The following is a 22911-nucleotide window of genomic DNA, read 5'->3' on the forward strand; positions in this document are numbered from 1 at the left end:
CAGTCACAGTACCCGTAGTTAATCAAGGAACGTCAAGTTTGAGCATAAGTTCTGTGGGTTAGCTTAACACTTACTGGGTTGCAGCTTGCAGTTTCACTTAAGAATTACTCATTCCTTGTTAGGGCCTCTCTTGTGATCATGCTCCTGTCACTACTCTTAAAGGATAATTCAGCAGTGTGGTAAACAGCCAAAAATATCATTATCTTTCTTGCAAGCAAAGGGTACATTTTTAGAGGAACATGAACTTTATGTTCAGAGATACTGGATAGCTGCAGATCTTACTGGCTTCAGATGACATTTTGGGCACTACCACCTCAAAAAAGTCAGACTTTCCATATAAACAAATGGAATTTACCCCCAAAACAGAATAGCTTCCATGCAGAGGAAAAAAAAATATTCTTGTTAGATTTAGAGAAAACCTTGTGCTGCACTTATACCAGAAATGGTTGATGAGTCTCAAAATTGCTTTTAGGAGGGTTTTGACCTGAGGAAGTGAAACCAGCAACCAGTGAGCTAGCTCACTGCCACACGTGGAACCAGCTAGGAAGATAACAGAGGCGAAAAAAATGTAGCTGGTCTGTAAAGTGGTGTATCAAGTGTCACCTGGTCTGGATAAGAGATGAGTTTTAAATTCCACCTCCTGCCAGCTTTGACAACACCGATTAAAAAAACAAAGCCTATAAATTACTGATGATCAGCTCTGTCAGTGACAAAGAGAACTAGTTGGTAGACCACGTCCAGATATTTTCAGCACTATATTGCCTTCTAAATATGGTACCGTTTACTGCATACTTTGCACTGCGGCTATCGCCAAGCTTTATTAGTCAGGGATTGCACATTTGCTAGTGCAGATCTACCCTCCCCATTCCAAAGGAAACAGCTCCGTAATGAGAGATTAGTGAGAACGTAAGAATAAAAGCATTTTTATTTTTTATAGAGGTATCTGTTTTCAGAAAGGAATTCAGTTTATTAGTAAATCTATTTTTGTTCAGGTTTAGCAGCAGATAGACAAAATTAGCTGGAGGGTTACTTACTTTCAAGTAGATCCAGTATTCCACTCCTCTCCTAGCAGAAAGGAAATGGAAAGTACCTTCAGGTTTTCAAGGCACAGATCGTGTATTTCTTGTGGTATGAAGTAATTTCTCTTAACATTCAGCTGTGCAATTCACCAATTCCCAGAACTGCATGTTATAGTTTGCATCCTGAACAAAGCCAAGTACCTTCCCTTCCAGGGCTCTTTTGTCTTCTAAATGCATCCTCCTTGGTTGTATTTCATGTTATTGTGTTCTCATTGCTTCTGTATAAATGAACATATTAATCCTTAATTTTCTAGGTTTCTTGCTCTGTTTGCCAAGGAAGCATTTTTCTTCTCTCAGAAGCTGCAGATGCAGATTACCGCTGTGCCAGCTTCATCCTATCTGGAGTGGTCTGGCAAAAGGAATTAGTTCAGGAAAGTTCATTAAAGTGTATATTTTCTTTTCACTTCTGTCTCATGGTGTTCTTCACAGCTGTTTCATGGTGTTCTCATCACTTTTCTTTTGAGTATACCTGTGACAACCCATCACAGCAGCTAAGGTCTGCAGGGTTGGAAAGCTGACCTTCCAAGTCAAGGAGTACAAATACGGGAGGCAATCTTTCTCCCATCACGTGACAGTTCCTCCACAACTCTTCTACCCTTTGGGGTATCCCTGAGAAAATGAAAAACCTCAATTTTGGCTTGTTGCAGCATTCACAATGGCAAAGAAAAAGCTGTCAGGATTCACTTGTCCACAACTTAGGCAGTTGTGGAGCTTGAGATCCATTTGAAAATACTTCAGGTGTTTGTATGCAGTAGACCTAAATGGAAGGGCATTAAAATCTGGCATGGAAGCCTAGATGGGCAGGATATGTTGTAGTCTGAAAGAAGACAGGTTTTGGTTGGGACAAGATGAAATACACAACTGCTAGAAAGAAATACAAGTGCAATACTGCCCGTGATGTCATGTTTTAAAACATAGCACATCAGCATAGAGAACACTAGTCTGTAGCATCCAGTTAGAGCTGTTACATTTTTCTAAGCTGTCTGGCTTACTCTGCACCCAGGCAAAACTCAGTTCACAGAAACAGTATATTCCCTTTTCTATCTATCCCTTCAGGAGAAAAGAAAAAAAACCAAACAAACAAACCAAAACTGTTGCTATAGAGGTATCATCCACAGAGATAAAGGCAGCCTAAATTGAAGTGAAGAATTCATGGAATCACCTTTCTAAATCTTCAGCTGCTCAATCTTGAAAATATCAGGGAAGAAAACCGAAATGCATGAGTTAGCATGCAGTTGCATAAAGCTATCCATGAGAATCTGACTAGGACTGTAGGAATTTCCAAAGAAGTTGATCCCACCACACACCTGCTTTCTACCTGCCTATAAGAAAGGACACAGCGAAAATCAGTCCTCAGACAGATAAAAGATATTCCTTCTCCCTTTGAGAACTGCATCATTGCAAAGAGCCCAGCACCCCCAAATCCTCCCAGTATGGGAGGTGAAGGAATTGGCACTTATTGCCACAGAGCTTTTCCAACCAGTTTGATGTTGTAGTGCAGCTAGAAGCAATGGCATCCAACTCACGTTCAATGAGCACCAGCTTTACGTCTTGTTTAACAATGGAACTGGTGCACGTTGGAAACTCTAATTTAGATGTCCCACTGTATATGCTGGTAAAAGCATATATATACTGGTTATTCAGACACAGGCTTGCAACAGAGCTCCTACAATGAAGCTACTGATACTTATCTATCATCACCCATACAGGGCACTGCAAACCATCCTTGAAACAACTCATCAGCAACCAGTAGACTCTCTATTAAAACTGTAGTAGTATTAATATCTGATGTCTTCACAACAGTAAAGATGTTTTTTTTAAAAAAAGCAGAAAAGTCTGAGAAAGTCATTATTTGTCACAGGATGATCCAAAGGCTGTTAATCTCCTGTCTACACCTTAAGAAAGAAAAGAGGAGAAAAATCTAATTTAAATAAGTGCTACTAGGGAAAAAATACAGACTGATGCTACGTTAAACTACTTGGGAGGCTGAGGTATCCAGCCATGGTCTTCAGTAAAAAAGAAAATTATAGGGTCTATCAATTAGAGAAGCGGTGCTCTGAGCCTATGTGCTGGCATGCTTACAGTTTTTTTAATGTCTGGCAGGATGTTTTACAAACTAAACTCAGCAAGATGACAATTCCACCAGAAGGTGCTTCAGATGGTTTTGCTAATAATTTTGATCAGCTGAAATGGAGAAAAACATCACTTCGTTTATTTGGCTTTTCCAGAACCTGTCAAATCTGAGCAGAACCATTAATTGCCCCCTTCTGCATCTCCCCCCCCTTCTCTCCCACCTTCTTCCAGGAAATACACACTTCAATTTTTTTTTTTTTCCTACAAGTATTCTGTATAATCAGCCTTTGTTCCCAAAACAAACTTTGGTCATTCTTTGTGCACTTCCTTTGCTAGAGGAAGTGCCATTTCTTGAGAATATTCATTGGAGGCTGGAACTGCTACTGCTGCAAACATGTAAGTGCTAACCACCATATATTGGCTTTTGTTTTAATAGCCTTTTAACCAACTTTGTTAATGGACTGAATGCAATTTAGATATGGAACTTGGCTAAAATGTAGCTTCAATTGGCTATTAAAATTTAAGAGCCAACTAAGATAGCTAATTACAAAAAAGCTCCTGTGATAATGCTAAGCAGAATTAGTAATAGCAAATGACAGTCTGTCTAGTCTTATTCCCAAAGGGAAAGAAACTCTTAACTGAGAAGTCAACCAGACAACGTGCAGAAAACCTAATTGCATTACTGGTATTATGGCATCCCAAATCTGGCAGCTCACTGGGACAAAACAGTGAGTAAAGTCTGTCAAACTACTCAGAAAAGCAACTGCCCCCCCCCCGCCTTCTTAATGCTAGCTGCAACAGATATTGGGAATTATGTTGCCATTTTATATTAACTTACTGGGAAATATTCCTGTAAAAATCAGCACCATCTAAAAAATATCTTATACCCACCCCGAACTTGATTCTCTCTCCGGATATCTTAGATTAGGGGAAAAAAATACAAACAATCTGTCTGCAAAATGTTCAAGCACTAAAAGAAGCATTCTGTGCTTCATTATCAATATCCTCATTACACCATCAGCTGAAGTGCCAACTAGTTCTCCTGTGAAGATTTATCATGTATGGTGGCCACTTTGAAACATAGGTAGCGGAGTCTTTAACATTCCCTACTCAAGTGTCTCCCTGCTGTGCCTGTAAATGTCAGTCCAGTTTTTTCACGGCTGTGCGCACAGATTAGAAACAGCAGGAGAGCTTGGGAGTATGACTACAATACCAGTAAGGACACTTGTCTTCATGGCACTGCTCAAGTGATTCTTGGAATGCAGGACCCTGCTGTTTTCTAATATTTACACACAACTGGAGTCATCAAGAGCAGTAAATGCAGTCTAAAGGCAGCTTGCTTCTTTTGTGTTAGGGGCTTTACTTTCAAATGGGGATGTCAACAAAAACCTACTACACTCTTTGCCTCTTACAAAAGTGGTATATTTCCCCATCACCCTTTTGCCAAACAGCAAAAACATATGCGTGCAAGCACATCCTGTATGCAATCCATACAGTAGTACTGCAGGTATTATCCCAGCCTTCCGCTTGGCTCATCCTGACCATCTCACACTTCAAACATCATCACAGTTTACAGAGAGCCAGAAACATTCATGCCTGTGAAGACTGCAGTTTTGCAGAGTCTCTTGTGAACAGAGACAAGCCTGAAACAACATTCACCTAGAATGGAAAGCATCCTTTTTCTTTGCAGAACACTTGCCAGTACAAACTTTTTTCAGGATATTTTTGCGGTAGGAAGAAGTAGAGATGACCTATGAAATCTACAACTCAAAACATTATTTTCAAATGTATGGAAATGTCTGTGTTTGTTGCATTTTGCTTTGGTCAAAAGAAAAACACACCCCTTGAAAACTGGGAAAGAAAGGAAGTTTACCAGTAAATAAGTTTAAAAAAATTAAAATGTTCAACAACTCAAGTACAATAGAATGACATTAACTTTGAGTATACAAGACAATATGCTTTGCTGACAATAGTTCTTCAGAACAGTGCAACATACTTTTTGAACAAAATGATTAAATGAAATCATTAAGTTTGAAGTTTGATTTGAGGAGTTTTAAACATGAGAGAGGCTTTAGCTATCTTATTTATACATCTGAAACAAACAGAATGCTATGCTTAAAGTCATCAGCTACACTTTGCCAAGACCCAGGAAAATGAGTCTGCATAGCAGTAAGAACAGAAATGAGAAGGCACTAGATCTTTTAAAGATATTATTCCAGTTTTATTTCGAAACAATGCATTCCCTTGTTTTCAAAACATAATCTCATCATCCATTCAACATTTTATGCTACAACATATTTATTTCAGTAAGTAGCTACTCCAACATTACACAATCGAGCAAGAGCAGCACTGGACATCCACACAAATACACTACCTATTGGCTCATTTGGATTCCTTTCGGTTTCCCAGACTTCATAAAGCAGTCTCCCTGATAAGAATTATGTTCGTGCACAAAATACATGTATTTTGGCAGCATCTAAATGAAAAGTAGCAGTATTTCACACTAAAATTAAACACTGCATTTTTTTTATTTACAAATCTGAAGAGAAGACTCAAAGCTAAGCAAGATAGTACTTTTAAGAAAGGTTTTGGAAGTTTACATGCTTTTCAATCATTAAAAAAGGTAAATCATAATTTTGTCATGAGAAGCACATGTGAGTCAAGCTTCCACTGGAACTAGATACTTTATAAAGTTATTCTTCACAATTATAACTTTTCTAGCTTTTTCACTAACATAAAAAGAAAAACTGAGGGCTGGGGGGGGAGGAGGCACTGAGAATAGGCATTGGTTTTTGGTTGGTTCTTTTCTTTGCCCTGGGCCCTGTTTCTGAAATTCTGGTCTCTTTTTTCCCCAGAGAAAACTCTGAAAACTCATAAACTGTGAATAACTGGAAAAGTGATACAAACACAAATGCTATGCAAAAATAAAACACAACTTGTCCTCCAAAGAATTGTTTAAACACATTTTATAATAAACTAGAATGGAAGGACATTATTTTTGTCTTATGTTATCTTTTTTTTTTCATTCAAATAGTTGAGAAGTATTTAAGAGATGTCTCTACCATTTCAGACTTCACGTCAGTGTACATCTAAGTGACCTCCAGTAAGACTTTACTCAAAATTAGGAGAAATCAGATGCAACACTGCTGTTTCTTATAAAGTAACCATAACAAAACTAAATGAGGCTTTATTTCTACTTTATAAAGCAGAAAAAAAAGCACTTTCTTTTAGTTTGCCTTTAAGATACGAATGTGTATATAAAGAATAAAAATGCATCTTCACTTCAAAGTTGGCACAATTTTGCATTAGTATTTCAGTACACATAAATTATGCAAATATTTTAATAAAACATTTATTCTTCAAAAACAGGTACAAACAGCAGTCCATGTTTTTAAAGGATTCACCATCTAAAAAGGAAAAAAAAAAAATAATATTCCAGTTCTACAGTAACTGAAAAAACCCCAGAGATGAGCCAAAGAGCAACTTAATTTGTTGCCCCATTATTTATTTCCGGACTCTCTTTCTGGTTGCTGTGCCTTTCTTGGGTTTTGGTGAGGTCACCTTCCGGGTTCTGCCAGCTACTGCATCTGCAATTCAAATAACAACAACAAAAAAGACTTTCTATAAAATAAAAAACCAGAAATGCATCATAAGAAAATACTTTTAGTCTTTAAGAGAATAGATCAACTCACATCATTCAGTTAGTTTTGATGGGGGGGGGGAGGAAACATGACATGGACTCAGAAGAATTTACCACAATCTCTGGGCACCAATTTTCTCCTGAAAAACAATTCAACTTCTCAAATAGTAGCACTATGTACAGTTGAGCCAATTTAATAGCTCAACTCCACCAAAAGATGAAGAATCAGATCCTCTTCAAATCCTAAACCCCTCCTTCCTCCCCATGCACCAGCTTTCAGTTCTATGATCCCTCCCAGCATTAAGCCATTTCTGGTGCTCTTTGGACCTTGTGCTAAGCTCTGCAACCTGGCAAATAACTTTTTTTTTGTTTAGTGTTCTCATAGTTTAGTGAGTTGCAACATCTTTGAGCGTTCTGAATGGACCTTATACAAGGGGAGGTGGAAGGCACATAGGTAGAAAAGAGGAAGATTTTTGTTTGTCAGTGTCAAGCTGTTAAATCAGCTCAGCTATCAGTACAACTTTACCTGCAGATTTCAAGCTATTATTTGACAATATCGTATTAAACAGTGCCATCTAAGTAAGGTTCCTAACAAACCTGACAGGCAAGTTGTTCAAAAAGACCATAATTAAATGCAACAATAAAAAACTCCCTGCACTTTGATTCTTTCCTGCCCACTAGCAGAGAAAACGACAAAAAAAAAAAAAAAAAACCCCACCACAGCTCATTTTTGTGAATCACATTCAACTGTAGTCACTTTGAGAAAAAAAAGACTACATATAATAAAAATTGCTACCATTTTCACAAATGCAGTAACAATGAAGTGTTTTTCATCTCCTAGTCATGGGGACTTTTGGTGTTTGTTTTGTTTTGGTTTAGTTTCGGTCTTTTAATCCTGACTTCCTCCTTGAAGTCAGTACGCTTAACTATTCTTGCTTGTAAAATGATACGTAACTCTACAGTTCCTGTCAACTTCTTAACCTGCACTACTGGCAAAGAAAATAAAGTAAAATTTAGTTCCATGGAAGTCCTTAAGAAGCTGCTTGTATGAGACAACAGCCTTTGAGCAGTATGAGTCGCTGATCGTTCAAGCTCTATGCGTAAATCTGGAGGAAAGCAAAGAGGCAGAGAACAGTACAAACCAAACCACAAGTCTTACGTTTACCCAAAACCAAACCCACACCAAGAAAAGCAACAAACTATTGCAAACAGTCAAACAGTTTTGCTTTTGAGTTTGCATAATTTTATCAAACTTAATTTGCTCTTAAAATGTTGATTTGAGATTAGAAATACCAAAGTTATCTTTGAAGAATTTTTCCATTCTTGAAAATGAAATGGAGAATGAAAAAAAAAAAAATTCTTGTTCCTTCTTTGTCCAAAAGCACTTGCTGCATTCCGCATAAAACTGTAATAGATTTTGTCAGACAATACATCTTCGATTAATAAATCACTTCAAAAAAAAAAAAAAAACAAAAAACCCCACAAAAAATCCCAACAGACAGCTCTGGTGATAGTCTCTCATTGAGCAGAGCAGTTTTATCAATGAAAGATCTGTTCTGCCAAAGCAGACACACCCCTACCCCAACTACGATGTAAAAGTCAAATCCATTCTGGTAGCTAAAAGCAATACAAGCAGGTATCATAAACTAAAGTAGTAATTTAACTATGTACATCATTCCTTCTCCCAGCTAAATTCTGGTTTAACATCAAGAATTAATTTATACTTTTCAGAGCCACAGAACAGTTCAGCTACTATAATTGTGAATTCTAGCAACAGACGTGTCTTCCAGCTTGTCAAATTTAGTAGTCTTAGTGGCATGTAGGCCAAGTTATCCTATCAGCTGCACAAACTGTACCAGTTTTCCTCTCTCCATCCCTTCTGAGATTTTTCCCTGGAATCTCTGTATTGCAACAGAAAGCAGATAATGACCAAAGTTTTCTCTTCAAGAAAAAACAATAACCTAATCTTTTTCCCTTTCATTAATCTTCATCAGTTTTCACTGAGGTAACTGCAATTTTTCTTCTCATCCACTCACAGACTGTATAATCAAACGGTGCAAAGACAGGTCAAGTTCATGTTCTATTATGAGAAAGACTGACAATATGAAAATTATGACCTTAGGTCAGAAAATACTACAGGTGTTCATTTGTAGAGAAAAAAATTAGTTATCAGATTTTCATGTTTGTATTTCAGTGGTATTTCATGGTAGTCACAGACAATACAAACAACTGAAGCTTACTAACTCCTAATTCAGTAAGAGCTTGCCCATTTCTAGTTGCCTATGCTGGAACACCAAAAAGGAGAAGATATCTACCCTGTCTCTGATTTTTCCTTTATCTTTATTGCGTTAATGAGTTCTTTTCAAGGCTTTTCTAAACAAACTATGATCATTGAGAATCTAAAAAATCCTTGTCATGGTTCCTTTCTACATAATTTCAAAATTAAGCAGCAGAAATACTCTCTTAAACTATCTCATTCAGTTAATCATGTGAAAATCAGAATGACCGCTCTCAACTCAAGTTTAGCTTCAAAGTTCGCAGCTGTTTCAGAAGTGAAGGTCTTCTGTACCAAAAAGCTTGCCTGCATTTTCAAAATTAGCCTGATAGAGTATATTGCCCCCTCCTCACAAACTTTTCTTGTGGGAGAAATGTCAATTCTCTTTCTGAAAACAGAAAAAGTCCTGTGCAGACAGCACCAAATGAGGACACAAACAAAGCTACTACAACCAAAGGAGAAGGTTGCTATAAAGCAGATTAAACTGAATTACGTTGAAATAGCAATTTAAATGAGGAAGAATTATATAGGCAAAAATAAACCAGATGGTGTCACTGCACAGCTTGTTTTGAGACTGGAACGAAGTTCAGCAGAGGCATAAAGAGTCCCATAGGCTCTAGAGGAATTATTAGACAAGTTGACTGTGATATCTGATCCTCCTCCATGTAAACAGTATTATAAAGCAACTTTACAAAAGAAACTAACAGTACTGTGTAGAGTTTTGGGCTGTATCCTTTAAGAAAGTTCTGAAAAAAATGGAAAAAAAAACCCACAAGAGTGGTGATCGTGATTTCTAGCTCTCTGGAAAAAAAAAAAAAAAAAAAAAAGTAATATAATTTAACTAGTTTATCTGAAGAAAGGAAAAAAGTGGAAAAGAAATGTGATGGTGCAGCCTTTTGTACTCATCAAATGTGCAAAAGGTTGCTGCATAAAATGAGAGCAATTTTCATGTCCACAGTGGACAGGACAACTAATAAGCTTAAGGGAAATTCGTACTAGGTACTAAAACTATCAGAAGAAAATACTCCGTCTTATCAAACCCTTTTTAGTAGTAAGAATAGTTAAGTTACACAAGTGGTGTTGACCAAGGATGTTTTAGATCTTAGTCATAGAGGTTTCAAGAGAAAATATTGGTATGTAACAAGATTAACTCAGATGTACATAGATAAGCTTGTCTTTAGGCTCGTGTACAGGGCAGATCACCTCTTGATGTCCCTTCTCATCTTGTTTTCCGATTCTACATACGCTGTTTCAGAAACACACACAAGTCTAATGAGTAAGAGAAATAAAACTGTACTTGAGTCACAAAATGGAAATTTCATAAAATTACAGAGGTTCCTTTGGTAAAAATAAGCAGACACCAGAGCCCCAGGTTTCCCACTTAAATGCTTGTGTTGATGGAAAAGAGATATTCTGAGCATGAAAACATGGCTATTGAGCAGATGAAATGAGGTATCAGTATTAGCAAAGTTATTAGCATCAGTATTTAACAAAATGTGAATTAAACACTGTAATTCAAATATACTTGCAATCTAAAAAGGTTAGTTCCCTCTAAAAGCCTGAGTCTTCCAGTACAAGTTTTTTTTTTTTCTTTCCTGTAGAAAAATGTCACTTGCAAATTTTATGAGAGTTTGAATTGCAGCACTTGTTCGGGATACTGCAATACATCTTCAGGTCACAGAAAGACAACAAAAAAATCAGACATCACTTTTATTCTTAAATGACTTAGCTCTACATGTAAAGTCATTATACAAAATCTTACCCCACAGAAAATTTTCCTCAGAAGGTTTTTTATTTTGTTTTCATTTAATACTTTTTATTAGCAGCAGACACAAGAAAGTTCCATGAAGTGTAAAAAGGAACTTTACATTTAAATGTGTTTAAGTGCTAGAAGTGGTCTGAAGAGACTGTACAGAAATAAACTTAAAATATAAAGGAACACTAAGTAGAAAACTGTGTTCCAAGTAGACACAAGAGTAAACAGGAACACTCCCATACTTTACATCTTTGACAGTAATTGTGTCTCTATTATTATCTCTATACTTAAAAATCACCTCCTACCATACCTCTTAATTCAAATAGCTTTTGAAGATCCTCAAACGATTTTGGGGCAGGCTATAAAAAGGCAGATCGCTTCATATTGTGTTTGAATATACTTAATGCAAAATACAGAGGCGAGTTTGTCAATATTTCTGACAACTGAGAGCAGGATGTCTCTACTCTAAAACTTGAATCTTCCTGTTAATTTCTAGATACAACATAGCAGCACATGCTTTTAACTTCTAAAACCAGATCACACAAGTGTCATACCAGAACATTTAACTTGCAACGTTCCTAAGACAGGTAAGGGAAGGCTAAGAAAGGGACAGCTCTTTTGGTGACTAGTCACAGAGACAGACACACTGTTTTAAGACTAATACCCACTTGCTCTCACAGTTTGTCACAGATACTAGTCAACACCAAATCCTTCACAAGAAGGAACAAATGAATAACAGACAATTAGAACTATTGTACAGTACAGTTTTTACTGAAAAAAAGTTTGTATTAGGGTATAAAATTACAAAGTAAAAATCTACCTATAATGCAGGCATTGGTGTGGAGTAGAAAGACAAGTAACAAGTGGCATCATAAACAAACTCAAAAAAAACGTATGATTTGCTTTCTCGTAAAGGTTGATGATAGGGCCAATAATTCTCTAAATAGAAAAATGAGCCTAAACGTAGATTTAATCCAATATTAAGTAATAAATCTTGCTTGAATAAAGAAAAAAAAAAAGATTCCTAAGACAATAACCCAGAAACTGATTTATGCAAAGCCATGCAATGTAAATAAACATAAAGCTAAGTACCTATTAATTGACAAATACTATTAAACCTCCATTTTGGAATGGCTTCTAACCAATCCATCAGTATGACTGCTTTCATATCAGAGCTGTTCACATAGTTCATTCTTTATACTGCAAAAGTAACCAAAGACCTCAGTTAAGGCCTTACCATGCTAGATGCCTATGCAGTAATACAGACATGCACAACTCCTACCCCTAGCAGCACTGACTATTAAAAAAACACAGTAGTTTCATTGTCATATCTACTTCAGCATTACTCTCTATACTATCTGAAATAATAAACTTCAAAATTATTTTTAAAAAATTCACAACAGAAAATTTAAAAAGGCTTGTGTAAAAAAAATTCTATTCTAAAAAATGTATTATTTCTATAATGCAATCTTCATCAACCTCAAGATTAAAGAAAACTGCGAGTGGTAGAGATTTTATCTCTACTGCTAGCTTTGAACCTAGGATTATTTACAAATTCTCAAGAAACTCATATTTTTCCAGCATTTATGCCATTTTCACCAAAGTTCCCCATTCTAGCTGCCTGTTCCATACAAATTGAACATACATGTCAGTCCTATCAATATTACGCAGTACAACTCTGCAGAAGCATTAATGGATATGTGTATGACAAAGTCTGGTATTCTGTTTTAACAATATCATCACTTATAGGCCTGCATATTTTATTATCATACACGAAGGCAGTCAATACTGAAAATGGAGCTGTAACTGAGTGTAAAAAAACCTTTTTGTTTAAATAGAAATTATCTCTTCTGATAGCTTTTTTCCTGGTAGAGAGACATTGACTAATATAATACTTCAACATCATCCACATTATGTTAAAAAGGATACCTATTAAAATTCCAGCTTTCAGGAAAGCATACGGGTTCCAGTTATCACAGAAAAAAAAAAGAAAAAATAAAAGAGGAAACTAATAACATGCTAATTTAAATAAAAGCAATTTAAGAATTCCACAAAATTTTGTGCATCTTACTTTGGAGGTACAACATAGCTTGTTTCTTGACGGCTTTCTGAAATTGTGTTTCTAAAAAGAGGAGTCTAACACTCTTGCTTGACAGCTCCAGAAACACTGATGGCTGACATGATGGAGAAAGCCTTTACTAAACTCATCCGAAGTGGCCACTCCTACGCCAAGAATAACCAGGGGGAGCAGACGGAAGACGCAAGAATTTCTAGATACCTGTGCTTTCTCAGTGCCCTTCTTCCTTCCTCCTCCGCCAAGCCTAGGGGCTCCCCAGCCTCAGCAGATTTTGTTACTGGCAGAGTCCCCGTAGCCACTGAGTACTCAAACTACTGCACAACTGATCAGGACCTTCTTGGGCCAACTAATCTTTTGGATTAGATGGGTTAATGCTGATTAGTTGAACAATAAAAGGTTGCATGGGTATTCTTGCCACTGTTTTAAGTCCAAATACTCATGAGATGTTGTTTGAACACCTGAAGAGTAACCCTGTCTGGCCATATTTATCTCCTTTTAGAATCCAATAAAATAGCATTTCAAAAACTTTCAAGGTGTTCCTGTACAATTGAACTTCGATTTCTACAATTAAGAGGTATCAATAAGTTATCCATTTTTCTGGACAGTAAACTTTAGGATTTTTTTTTTTTTTTTAGTCACAGGACTAATCACATAAGAGAAATTTGTGGCAATATAAAACTAGTTAGATTTGGAAACACGGGTTTAAGTAATCAGCAATTTTCAATTTATCAGAAGCATCAAAATCATAAGATTATGAAACAGTTGCCCTTTCCTTCAACATAGACTTATGAATCATGTAATAAGTAGTAAAGTTTTTAATTCCAAATTTGGAGAGAACAAAATGAGTTAGTATTGTATCACTTTTCACCTGAAATAATTTGATATACTCCCCGTACTTGGTATTCATTAAATTGGGTAGTATAAAAAGGTGAAATTAGAACCATTTTACCTTGCCATTTACCTAAATGGCAAGAGAGGGTTTAAATTTAAGCTCATGTCCATCACTCATTTTAACCACTGGATGCTGAAAATATATATAGCCTCCCAAACACTTTACTTAGTCTCTGAAAAAAAAAAAAAAAAAAAAAAAAAAGGGATAACCTTTCCTTTTAGAAGAATTTGTGCCTTCAATTGACTAGTCATAATCTGCTCCTTTGCTTTTCTCTCTGAAAAAAAACTTAGCATTTACAAAAAGCTGCTGCTACCACTTGGATTGCAATTCTTCAATTCTTTTTCATCTCTATCTGTAAGAATTTCAATCTACAGTTCCAGGAAAAAAGAATTAGAATATATAATATAAAATGAAAGTATATTCTGTTCATGTGCATCAAATCACAACAAGAAAACAGCCAGCTGTATTAAATATTTTGTTATACAGTCTTAAAATCTAAAATGCTAAAACTATGAATAAACATCAGCATCATATCAAATAATTGTATTTCCTTGAAAGAAAGTATAATATAATTAACATTTTTTCAGCCACTGACAGCCTAGAAAATTCATAATAAACTGAAGTCAATAATTCAAATGGCATTCAACTAAGAGAAACACTCACTGATTTTAATGATCAGAATTCTGTAATGTGAACAACTGAAAATGAACAGAGCAGTGTCACCTTCTGCAATAACATAAGCTTAATTACTTGTACTTTGTACCATACTTTTTGAGTAAATATCCTAGGGTAAACTTACCAATAATATTACTGTCTTTGAAATGTTACATTTTTCTATCCTGCCATACTCCTTCATCAAACTTATTTTAAACAAGCGGATTTGTTTTGGCATAGGCTCCAGTGCTACTGCTTTATTATTTTTAGACTACTTGACCATAGACAACATCTGGTCTTTACTTAAAAAATCTGAAGCAGAAATTATTTAGGAAAAATATCTTTGTAATTGCTTGAATTCAGTTCACATCTACATGAAGGAGTTAGAAGGTTAGATCCAGAAAACACTTTGACTAGACAGTTACCATAAGCTTACTCTATACTGATCTACTGAAGATTTCTCATCTTGGACTTAAAATAATCCTACTTTATCTGTTCATGACTTTTTCCAGACAACACTGAAGCTATGCCAAATTATCTGAAATGTAGCTTCAGCATTTTCTACTCTTATACCTGATCCTTTCCTTGACTTTAAACACATGCACTTTCAGAAGCTGCTGCTGCTAGTCTCTGGCTTTAACACACTGTGATGAACAAGTCCCGAGGAGTCAGCATATTCTGACAGTGAATTGGACAAGACACAAGGACAAAAATGAGAATGGAGGAGAATGATGGCAAAAGAACAGGGTGCAGTCACCAATTTTTATCACCTAGCATTTCTACCAGCTTTAGGCAGTATACTTTTCTTACACAGAAAATTTAAATATTTCAATTTTATTAATCCAAAAAGAAATTATGAAAGATTAAAAACACTTGAACTGCTAAAGGTAAATGATTGTATTGGGTATAAGTGGCCATGTGGCAGGGAGAGCCCACACTGGCGGGAGAGCCCACACTGGAGCAGATGGATATTTCCTGAATGAACCAGAGTACACTTTTTTCCCTGAAGGACTGTAGCCCATGATGAACAGCCCACACTGCAGCAGAGGCAAAATATGAGGAGGAAGCAGCAGCAAAGAGAAAACTATGCACTGACCATAACAAGCTTCCCCTCCATGCCCCCTGCACCGCTCAGAGAGTGGGGTAGAGTCTAGCGTGAAGAAGTTAAGTTGAACTTGAGAGAAGGAAGAGGAAGGAAAGGTGTTGCTTTAATGTTTGTCTTTGTCACTACCCAAATTTATTTTAATTTGCAATAAATTAAATTAAATTAATTTCCCTAAGTTATTTTGCCTGCAACAGTAAGTGGTAAGCAATCTCCATAGCTTTGTATTGACACATGAGTTTTCTCATCCTATTTTCTCCTTCTGTCCCACTGAGGAAGGGAATGAGTGGCTGGGTGGGAGTTTGGCCCTTAGCCAGGGTTAATCTATCACACCAGTACATGTCATTGTGAAAACAATCTTTTGACTTACTAGAAGAAGTAGGTTTCTTTTTCTTGGGACTTCCTGTATCTTCTGTTTCTACTTCAGTGCTCTCATTGGATACAGCTGCCGCCTTTCTTTTTTTCTGACAAATAAAAAAAAGGGTAACTGAACTCAAGAGCAGAAAAGACCACACAAACTAGAAAATATCCTGACTAGGTATTTCTCAATTTTAAGCATTATTACTTCATACATTATAAAACATCTCCAGTTGTACAGAAAATTTATTCATCTGTTAATGCAAGAGTACTAGTACTAGGAAACAGACAATTTAAAAGTTCAGTTCTTCTATCTGCAGATCACATGAGGAGTTGAAATTTTAATGTATGAAAACACAAGTTTTTGTGATCAAAACCTGTTTTTTAATTTACATTGAATAACTGTTACAGAAGGAGCAATTTGAAAAATCTTAAAAGAACACAGGAAAATATTTTACCCAAAGTTGATGTTATTTGCTTTTTTAAAAGCAATTACACCTCATTAAATTCAAGTTTGTCTGGATCTTTGCTTCTTAAGGCTTTATTTACACAGCTTAAAAGTAGCTAACACCCACTGACAGTACATAATTATTTTTTTCTAATAGCAACTATGAGTTCTGTTCCAAAGAGAGGTGCTGGAGAAATCTGAACTCTATTCAAGGTACATTATCTTAAAACCTCTAAATGGATAGAACTTTTATATCTGTGTATTACAATTAATCTTACTACTACAAAATATTCTTAAGTTGCTTGTGGAAAGATTTTTTTTTTTTTTGAAGCCAGGTGATTTTTGCAAAGGATGAGTTGATCTGTATCAGACATAGATGATAACTGATTAACAATGGAAGAGTTTACCTTTTCCTTTTTTTTTTTTTAATCGTGTGAGACTAGAGCTTTACTAACACAGCTTTAAAAGTGGCTACAACTTCACATAGCTCATGAGAAAAGGGGAGAGTGCATTACATCTTCCCTTTCCAAAGTGTTGCTTCATGATTACCATCTAAACCCTGCTGGGCTGAACAGATTGGTTCGATAATTACATACAATAACTGCAGTGGGCAGGTAACCCTCAGCTGGCACAGGGCAGCTCCCCTGTGAGAACTTCCATATGTAAACTGCACTGATGGAGTGCATTAGGTACATCTTTCCTGCCGGTGCACAGGCCTGATTACCGCCAGCCAAGACTCCAAGGTTAGCATGTCAGCAGATTTGTGATGCATTAGGTAGGAATAAACACAGACACTTTTGTTCATTCTGACCAAAATTAAGGAGGACTATTTCAGCACTGTACTGCTTTTATGTGAGAGATAATGCATTCCTCCCAATTGTACTAGAAAACATTTTAAAACGTTCATCAGAAAAACAGATATCCAATACACAGTACACAAAAGCAAAATACATTTATCTTGTTTCCAAGCTTATTTAATAAAAAGTGGTTTCTTAATCTTGGTGCAGGTGAATTACATAGCAGTAGAAATCACGCAGCATTCATCTGACAAAGGCAACACCTGCGCACCTGAAGCTGAACATTAGAAGGAACCACAAATCACTAAGATCCATATTTTTCCAGTTTAGTTTACTCCTAATATTTCCCAGCAACATTTCAGCACTAAAAAAAACTAAGATGTGGTCCTTGCCCGAAATAATTTAGTCAAAAGCTCCAGATACGTCCTTCAACACATGTACAGTTAGCTTCTTGTTTTGCTAGAACTAGTACAATAGCACACACACAAACCGACAAGCATTTACTATACAGAAAAACAAAACAAAAGAAAAAAAAAAACCAAAACCCAAATAACCAAAACAAACAAAAAAAAAACCCAAACCCATCCAGCAGAACTATGGACTGTGTTTCATTTACTTATACATCTGGGGAGGCTTGAGTCATGATAGAGAAGATAAAATGTTAACTTTTATTATAGCAAACATCTGTGAGTTTTAGCCAGATACCAGTACTAGAGAATGACTGAGATTCCAGAACAACCATGCTTATATGCAACATATAATGCACATCATGGCTCAATTAGCTGTATGAGCTGAAAGCACAGAAGAATCCTACATTATAAGAATTTATTTACACAAAGGCTAGAAATATTGTATCCTATGAAATAGCATAACTTCAGAACACCAAATAACACTGGTTTAAAAAAGTATTATGGTTTACTGCCCCAAAAGATTTGAAGACTAGGTGTCTTAAAATCTGATGTGATTAAAAGATCAGTACAGCCAAAATGCCATAAACAGTCTGTATGAAAGGTCATCATCTTCTCAAAGGTGGATGCCAGACTGCCTTTTTCTTTTCTAAATTAGGCATTAAGCATGCCAAAATAAATTTAGCATGTGCTAGAAGATACTGGTTTTCAGAGGCAAGATGCTACTGATCAATGGTAAATTATCTTTATGGAAAGCTGTTTGGAATTCGGAGCTTATCTTTAAAACACTCAGTCATTAAGCTGAGCTTCCTGTCACAGCTGAAAATACATCTAACTTTAATCAGCTTTCTACAGTCTGTCTTTCTTTCTCTGTGTGTCTAAGTGTCCAGCTATTCTCAACTAGCACAAATCATCCTCCTGTGCTCCTAGCCTCTCTTTAATGTCCAATACTCTCTGGAAAAATCTAGTAGCATTAAGTTCCCAAACATATATTATGGAAAGGGAGACATCCTGCTGAAGACCCTCTTTCCATTTATTCTTGAAAAAAAAGTGTAAAATACGCCCTTGGAAAGAGGACTGCCACAATCAATTTGCTTATCCTATACCACAGCTATTACAATGCCTAGAAAACACAGAAGGAAGAGTAATTTGTCCTGGTATTTGATCAAAACAAGCAGGCTACATCATCCTGATTTCAAGCAAACAATCTTATTCTGTCTGGACACTCTTGCAGTAGCTGGCATGAAGTAGTTAGCAAGAAGTCCACTGCAATTTGAAGCAAACAGCTAAAAACATTTATTCAAACAGGCCAGTAACAGTCATTGTTTTATATAAGTGCTTGAACATATTTGTGACAATTGAGCAAGCTGACCATGCACATGATTCCTTGAAGTAAAAAACAAACAAACAAAAAAAGCCAATGTAAAAGCTAACTCCTAATTGATGTTAGTAGGTAAGAACCTATGGAAAAGTATTATCCCACCCTTCGGGAATGGTCTTGACTGATATTGGCTACAGAAATAAGACTCTGGAAGTTTTATTCCATTGGAAATGTGCACCAGCCATCTCTGCTGGACAAGGACATTAAAGGTCACAGATGTTGGCTCTGCAGCAGGCTAACTTATTCAGCAAAGAAACCAGCCAACCATTAAAAACACTTTTTTTTTCCCCCTAAAAAACAGGTCTCAAGCCATGTTGATCCACAGGGGGAACAGAAGAATTTATGCTAATGAACTCTCCTTTTGGACAGATCTTTACACTCAGTTCAGTAGAAAATATCAGTATAAAGACCATGGCTGTACGATTTTAGCCAAAGTACTACTGGGCAAAAAGAAGTAAGAAGAGCTGGACATATATCCTCAGTAGACTTTAAAATCCTACGGCTCTTTTTCTTTTGTGCTTTTTGTCCATCTTTAACACACTGTTGATCATGTCAGTAAGCAGGCAGAATTCTTGTAATATTATCTTGTATAACAATTGTCAGTTCATGCTAAAGGAACCAATAAACTGCCCACCTGTTATTAACAAATACAAGTAAGTAATGAATGCAGTTTGAGGTACAGGATATTAATAATATATTAATAATAATAGGCCTGTAGCAATAAGACAATGGGTAATAGTTTTAAACTAAAAGAGGGCAGATTTAGACTAGATACAAGGAAGAAATTTTCTACGATGAGGGTGGTGAAGCACTGGAACAGGTTGCTCAGAGAGATGGTGGACACCCCATCCCTGGAAACATTCATGGTCAGGTTGGATGGGGCTCTGCTCTGATCTACTTGAAGATGTCCCTGCTCCTTGCAGACGGGGTAGACAAGATGACCTTTAAAGGTCCCTTCCAACCCAAACCATTCTGTAATTCTATGATTTATTGTTCCATCACTCAACCATTTTAAAATTGTTATTATAAACTGTTTTAACATACGATTTCCTTAAGGCTTGAAAAGTTCTTGCACTGTATTCAAATGGGAGTCCAAACCTAGAGTTTAAGGCTTCTTAAATACAAGGAATAAAATACTCCTAGCCTATCACTATAGTTGAGAGTCATAAATAACATATCAGATCTCAGTGAATTCAATATGTGAATTCCAAACCAAATACTTGGCATAAAGATGCATACTTAAAACTAAGCTTTGAACTAGTCACGGAAGGGAAACTAATATGAAACAAAAACTAGACTTATTTCACCTTACAAGTATTTCAACCCATCTGGAGTTTTACCAATTTAAGGAAAATAAGTAAATTGACTGAATGTTCATCTGTTCAAATGTTATTAAAACTATATATCGCATTCTGTTATCCAAGATATTATCTACTATGAAAGTACACCTATAAACATCATTCTGTATTAAGTTTAAATAACAATTACTAAAGCTAATTTAAAGAAATAATGCATTAGAGTAGGATGTAAACAAATATTTCACTATTTGCTTATTTCCTACTGGATGTAGTTATGACACCTACTTCCAATACCACTTTAACTCTCTATTTAGCTCAAAAAAATGCATTAAAATCTGACATAAATTTTTAGAGTAAAAACCTTTTGCATGGGATTTGTTTGCAAGTCTCCATTCTCTGACAAGCCAAAGTCAAGTACTCCATCATCTTTTTGCCGAATGGCTTTGAGACCTTGCAGAAGTATTTCTTGGAAATGTTGATAAACAGGTTTCTCTTCATAGCTCAGTAGCTTCACCTTTTCCATATATTTGGCTATTTCATCTAAAAAAATGGTACCTCCAATTAATTTCTATTTGACATTTTAATCATTCACTTTTACCACAAAAGAGTCAGAAATTATACACGCACTACTTATGCTATTTTTTGAAATGGTTATTTATAAACTCATAATTATGACTTCATTACAACACGTTTTAGAAAAAAATTATACCAAGGTTCATTACCCAGTGATGACAGCATCACTGTTTTTTACAGATTCATTGCAATGAAGAAAACAGTCAGTCATAAAAAATGTAATAGGTTAATCTTCGCCAATGAATGCTTGTTTACATGATACTTCTTATGTCTATATTTTAAAATGTTGAAAAGGAAACTCAATGTTATCTCAGAACTTCATTAGTTTAAGACTGAAACATATATTAAAAAAATACATGAAACATTTGACCACCGAAAAACTAGACAAGTCACACTTAACAGTTAACTGTCTTCTGATCACCAGGAGTAGCTGGAAATAACTAAATATTTACATAAATATTTACATTTAAGATCCCAAGAAAGTGTATTTCTAATACTCAGATGTCAAAAAAAAAAAAACAAACCAGATCACCAATGCCAAATAGAAACAATCTAGACTTCTGAATTGACATTATATTTTGAATCGCTAAAATTCAGTTGTGAGGAATCAACTTACACATTTCATGTTTGCAAATATTGAATGCTGTCTTTAGTTAAAAGCCACAGTGTCTGCAGTTCATATAACTGCAACCAAAAGGAAGAGGCTAAACTTCTCCTAATCAACAATCTAATTCATGCCACTTCGTTGTTGCTGATAAAACTAAGAAGAAAAATAGGTACAAACTGCAGTAAGCAAGGAAGACTTAAAGAAGCAACAGATTAGGCTACAATGGCTAATACACATCTCTCAGGGAAAAAGCTGCTGACAATCTGACAACTCCTCACCTGTTGCAGCAATTGAACTGATGTGTTTTTATCTGAAGGCAGAGTAGCACAGCCTTTCCTTGTACACATTCAATGTGCCCCACAAAAATACGAATTTCAGAGCTTCTATCCATTGTCTAAGGCTGTCTACAATTTGGTGATGGCACACAAACTGATTGATGGATTTCATTTTTTTTTTTTTTTTTAAAGAAAGGACATTAAAACAAATTATTAGAGAATGCTTACCACATGATACAAAACGAAGTATTTTAATTTAAAATACCTCCTCTTACCTGGTTTGTTCTTCCCAGGAAAGCATTTGTCCATCAAAACTGAAATATTATCTCTACACCTGAAAAAACAAAATTATTCAACACTATTGGTTCTTTCAAAGTTTGAATCTTGCCCTGTTCTGATAAACTTCCTAAGCTTGGGCCACTGTCAGAGACAAGTAACACTACTAGATAAACCTTCGGTATGACTTAGTACAGACATTCCTAGGAGTCAAATGCCAGACAGGTTATCTGAAACATGGTAAGCTTTCATTCAACAGTTTTTGATTCTTATAAAAGCAAGCAAGTAGAACACTGAAGGAAAAGAATGGTCTGTTTGAAAACCTCACATACCAATGCTCTCACCTCTTCCTGCTAGAGGACTCTTTCTCTAGCTGATATTATTCAGAACAGATTCCCTGTCAAAATAATAAATGGGGAGAAGGATGTGGAGCTTCCCTAACATTGATGGAGGCTGAAGTGTTAAAAGTAGAGATAAGGAAGCCAGGTAACAAATACTTGTTCATGAGACAGAAACTGCTGTGTTTGGACAGCTTTCTTCATATTAAATATCTGACAAGAGAGGGTTGAGCAGGAGTAAGGTGAAGATGAAGGAATGTAACAGTGAGGGAGAGAAACGAAAAAACAATTTAAAAAATCCCAAATTAGTAGCCCTCTAGCTGTAACGATGCTCAAAGACATTTAAGATCCACCTTTAGCTCTCATCTCTGCCAATGACCTGAGGGTATGGTATTACAAAGACTACTCACACTCCATGCTTCAGTTCTCTTTCTGGAAAGCAGGACTAATAGTTACCTGCATACTGATAAGAGTGCTTTTTGGCTTAACCACAGTAGTATTCTAAAGTGACAATACCGCAGTGGATAAATAAGCATCTTGTATATGCAAAAGAAGACACAGTAGAACAGTACAAGTAAAGCTTAATTACAAGTCAAGGATATACGA

The 22911-nt window shown here is 35.9% G+C and overlaps 1 protein-coding gene across 3 annotated transcripts in view; it reads right to left on the reverse strand.

Annotated features, from left to right (window-relative positions):
* Positions 1–5351: 5351 nt before the first annotated feature.
* VRK1 (VRK serine/threonine kinase 1) overlaps positions 5352–22911 on the reverse strand; it is a 35618-nt gene continuing 18058 nt past the window's right edge. For all 3 annotated transcript variants that reach the window (XM_086748699.1, XM_086748700.1, XM_086748698.1), the window contains 4 exons: positions 21967–22025; positions 20598–20776; positions 15919–16012; positions 5352–6739 (listed from right to left, as the gene is read on the reverse strand). In XM_086748699.1, coding sequence (XP_086604825.1) covers positions 6657–6739; positions 15919–16012; positions 20598–20776; positions 21967–22025 — 415 coding nt within the window. In that variant the 3' untranslated portion in view covers positions 5352–6656. The remainder of the gene's footprint in view (positions 6740–15918; positions 16013–20597; positions 20777–21966; positions 22026–22911) is intronic.

The sequence above is a fragment of the Chlamydotis macqueenii genome, chromosome 5, assembly GCF_036417535.1.
Source record: "Chlamydotis macqueenii isolate bChlMac1 chromosome 5, bChlMac1.mat, whole genome shotgun sequence".
Classification (NCBI taxonomy): domain Eukaryota; kingdom Metazoa; phylum Chordata; class Aves; order Otidiformes; family Otididae; genus Chlamydotis; species Chlamydotis macqueenii.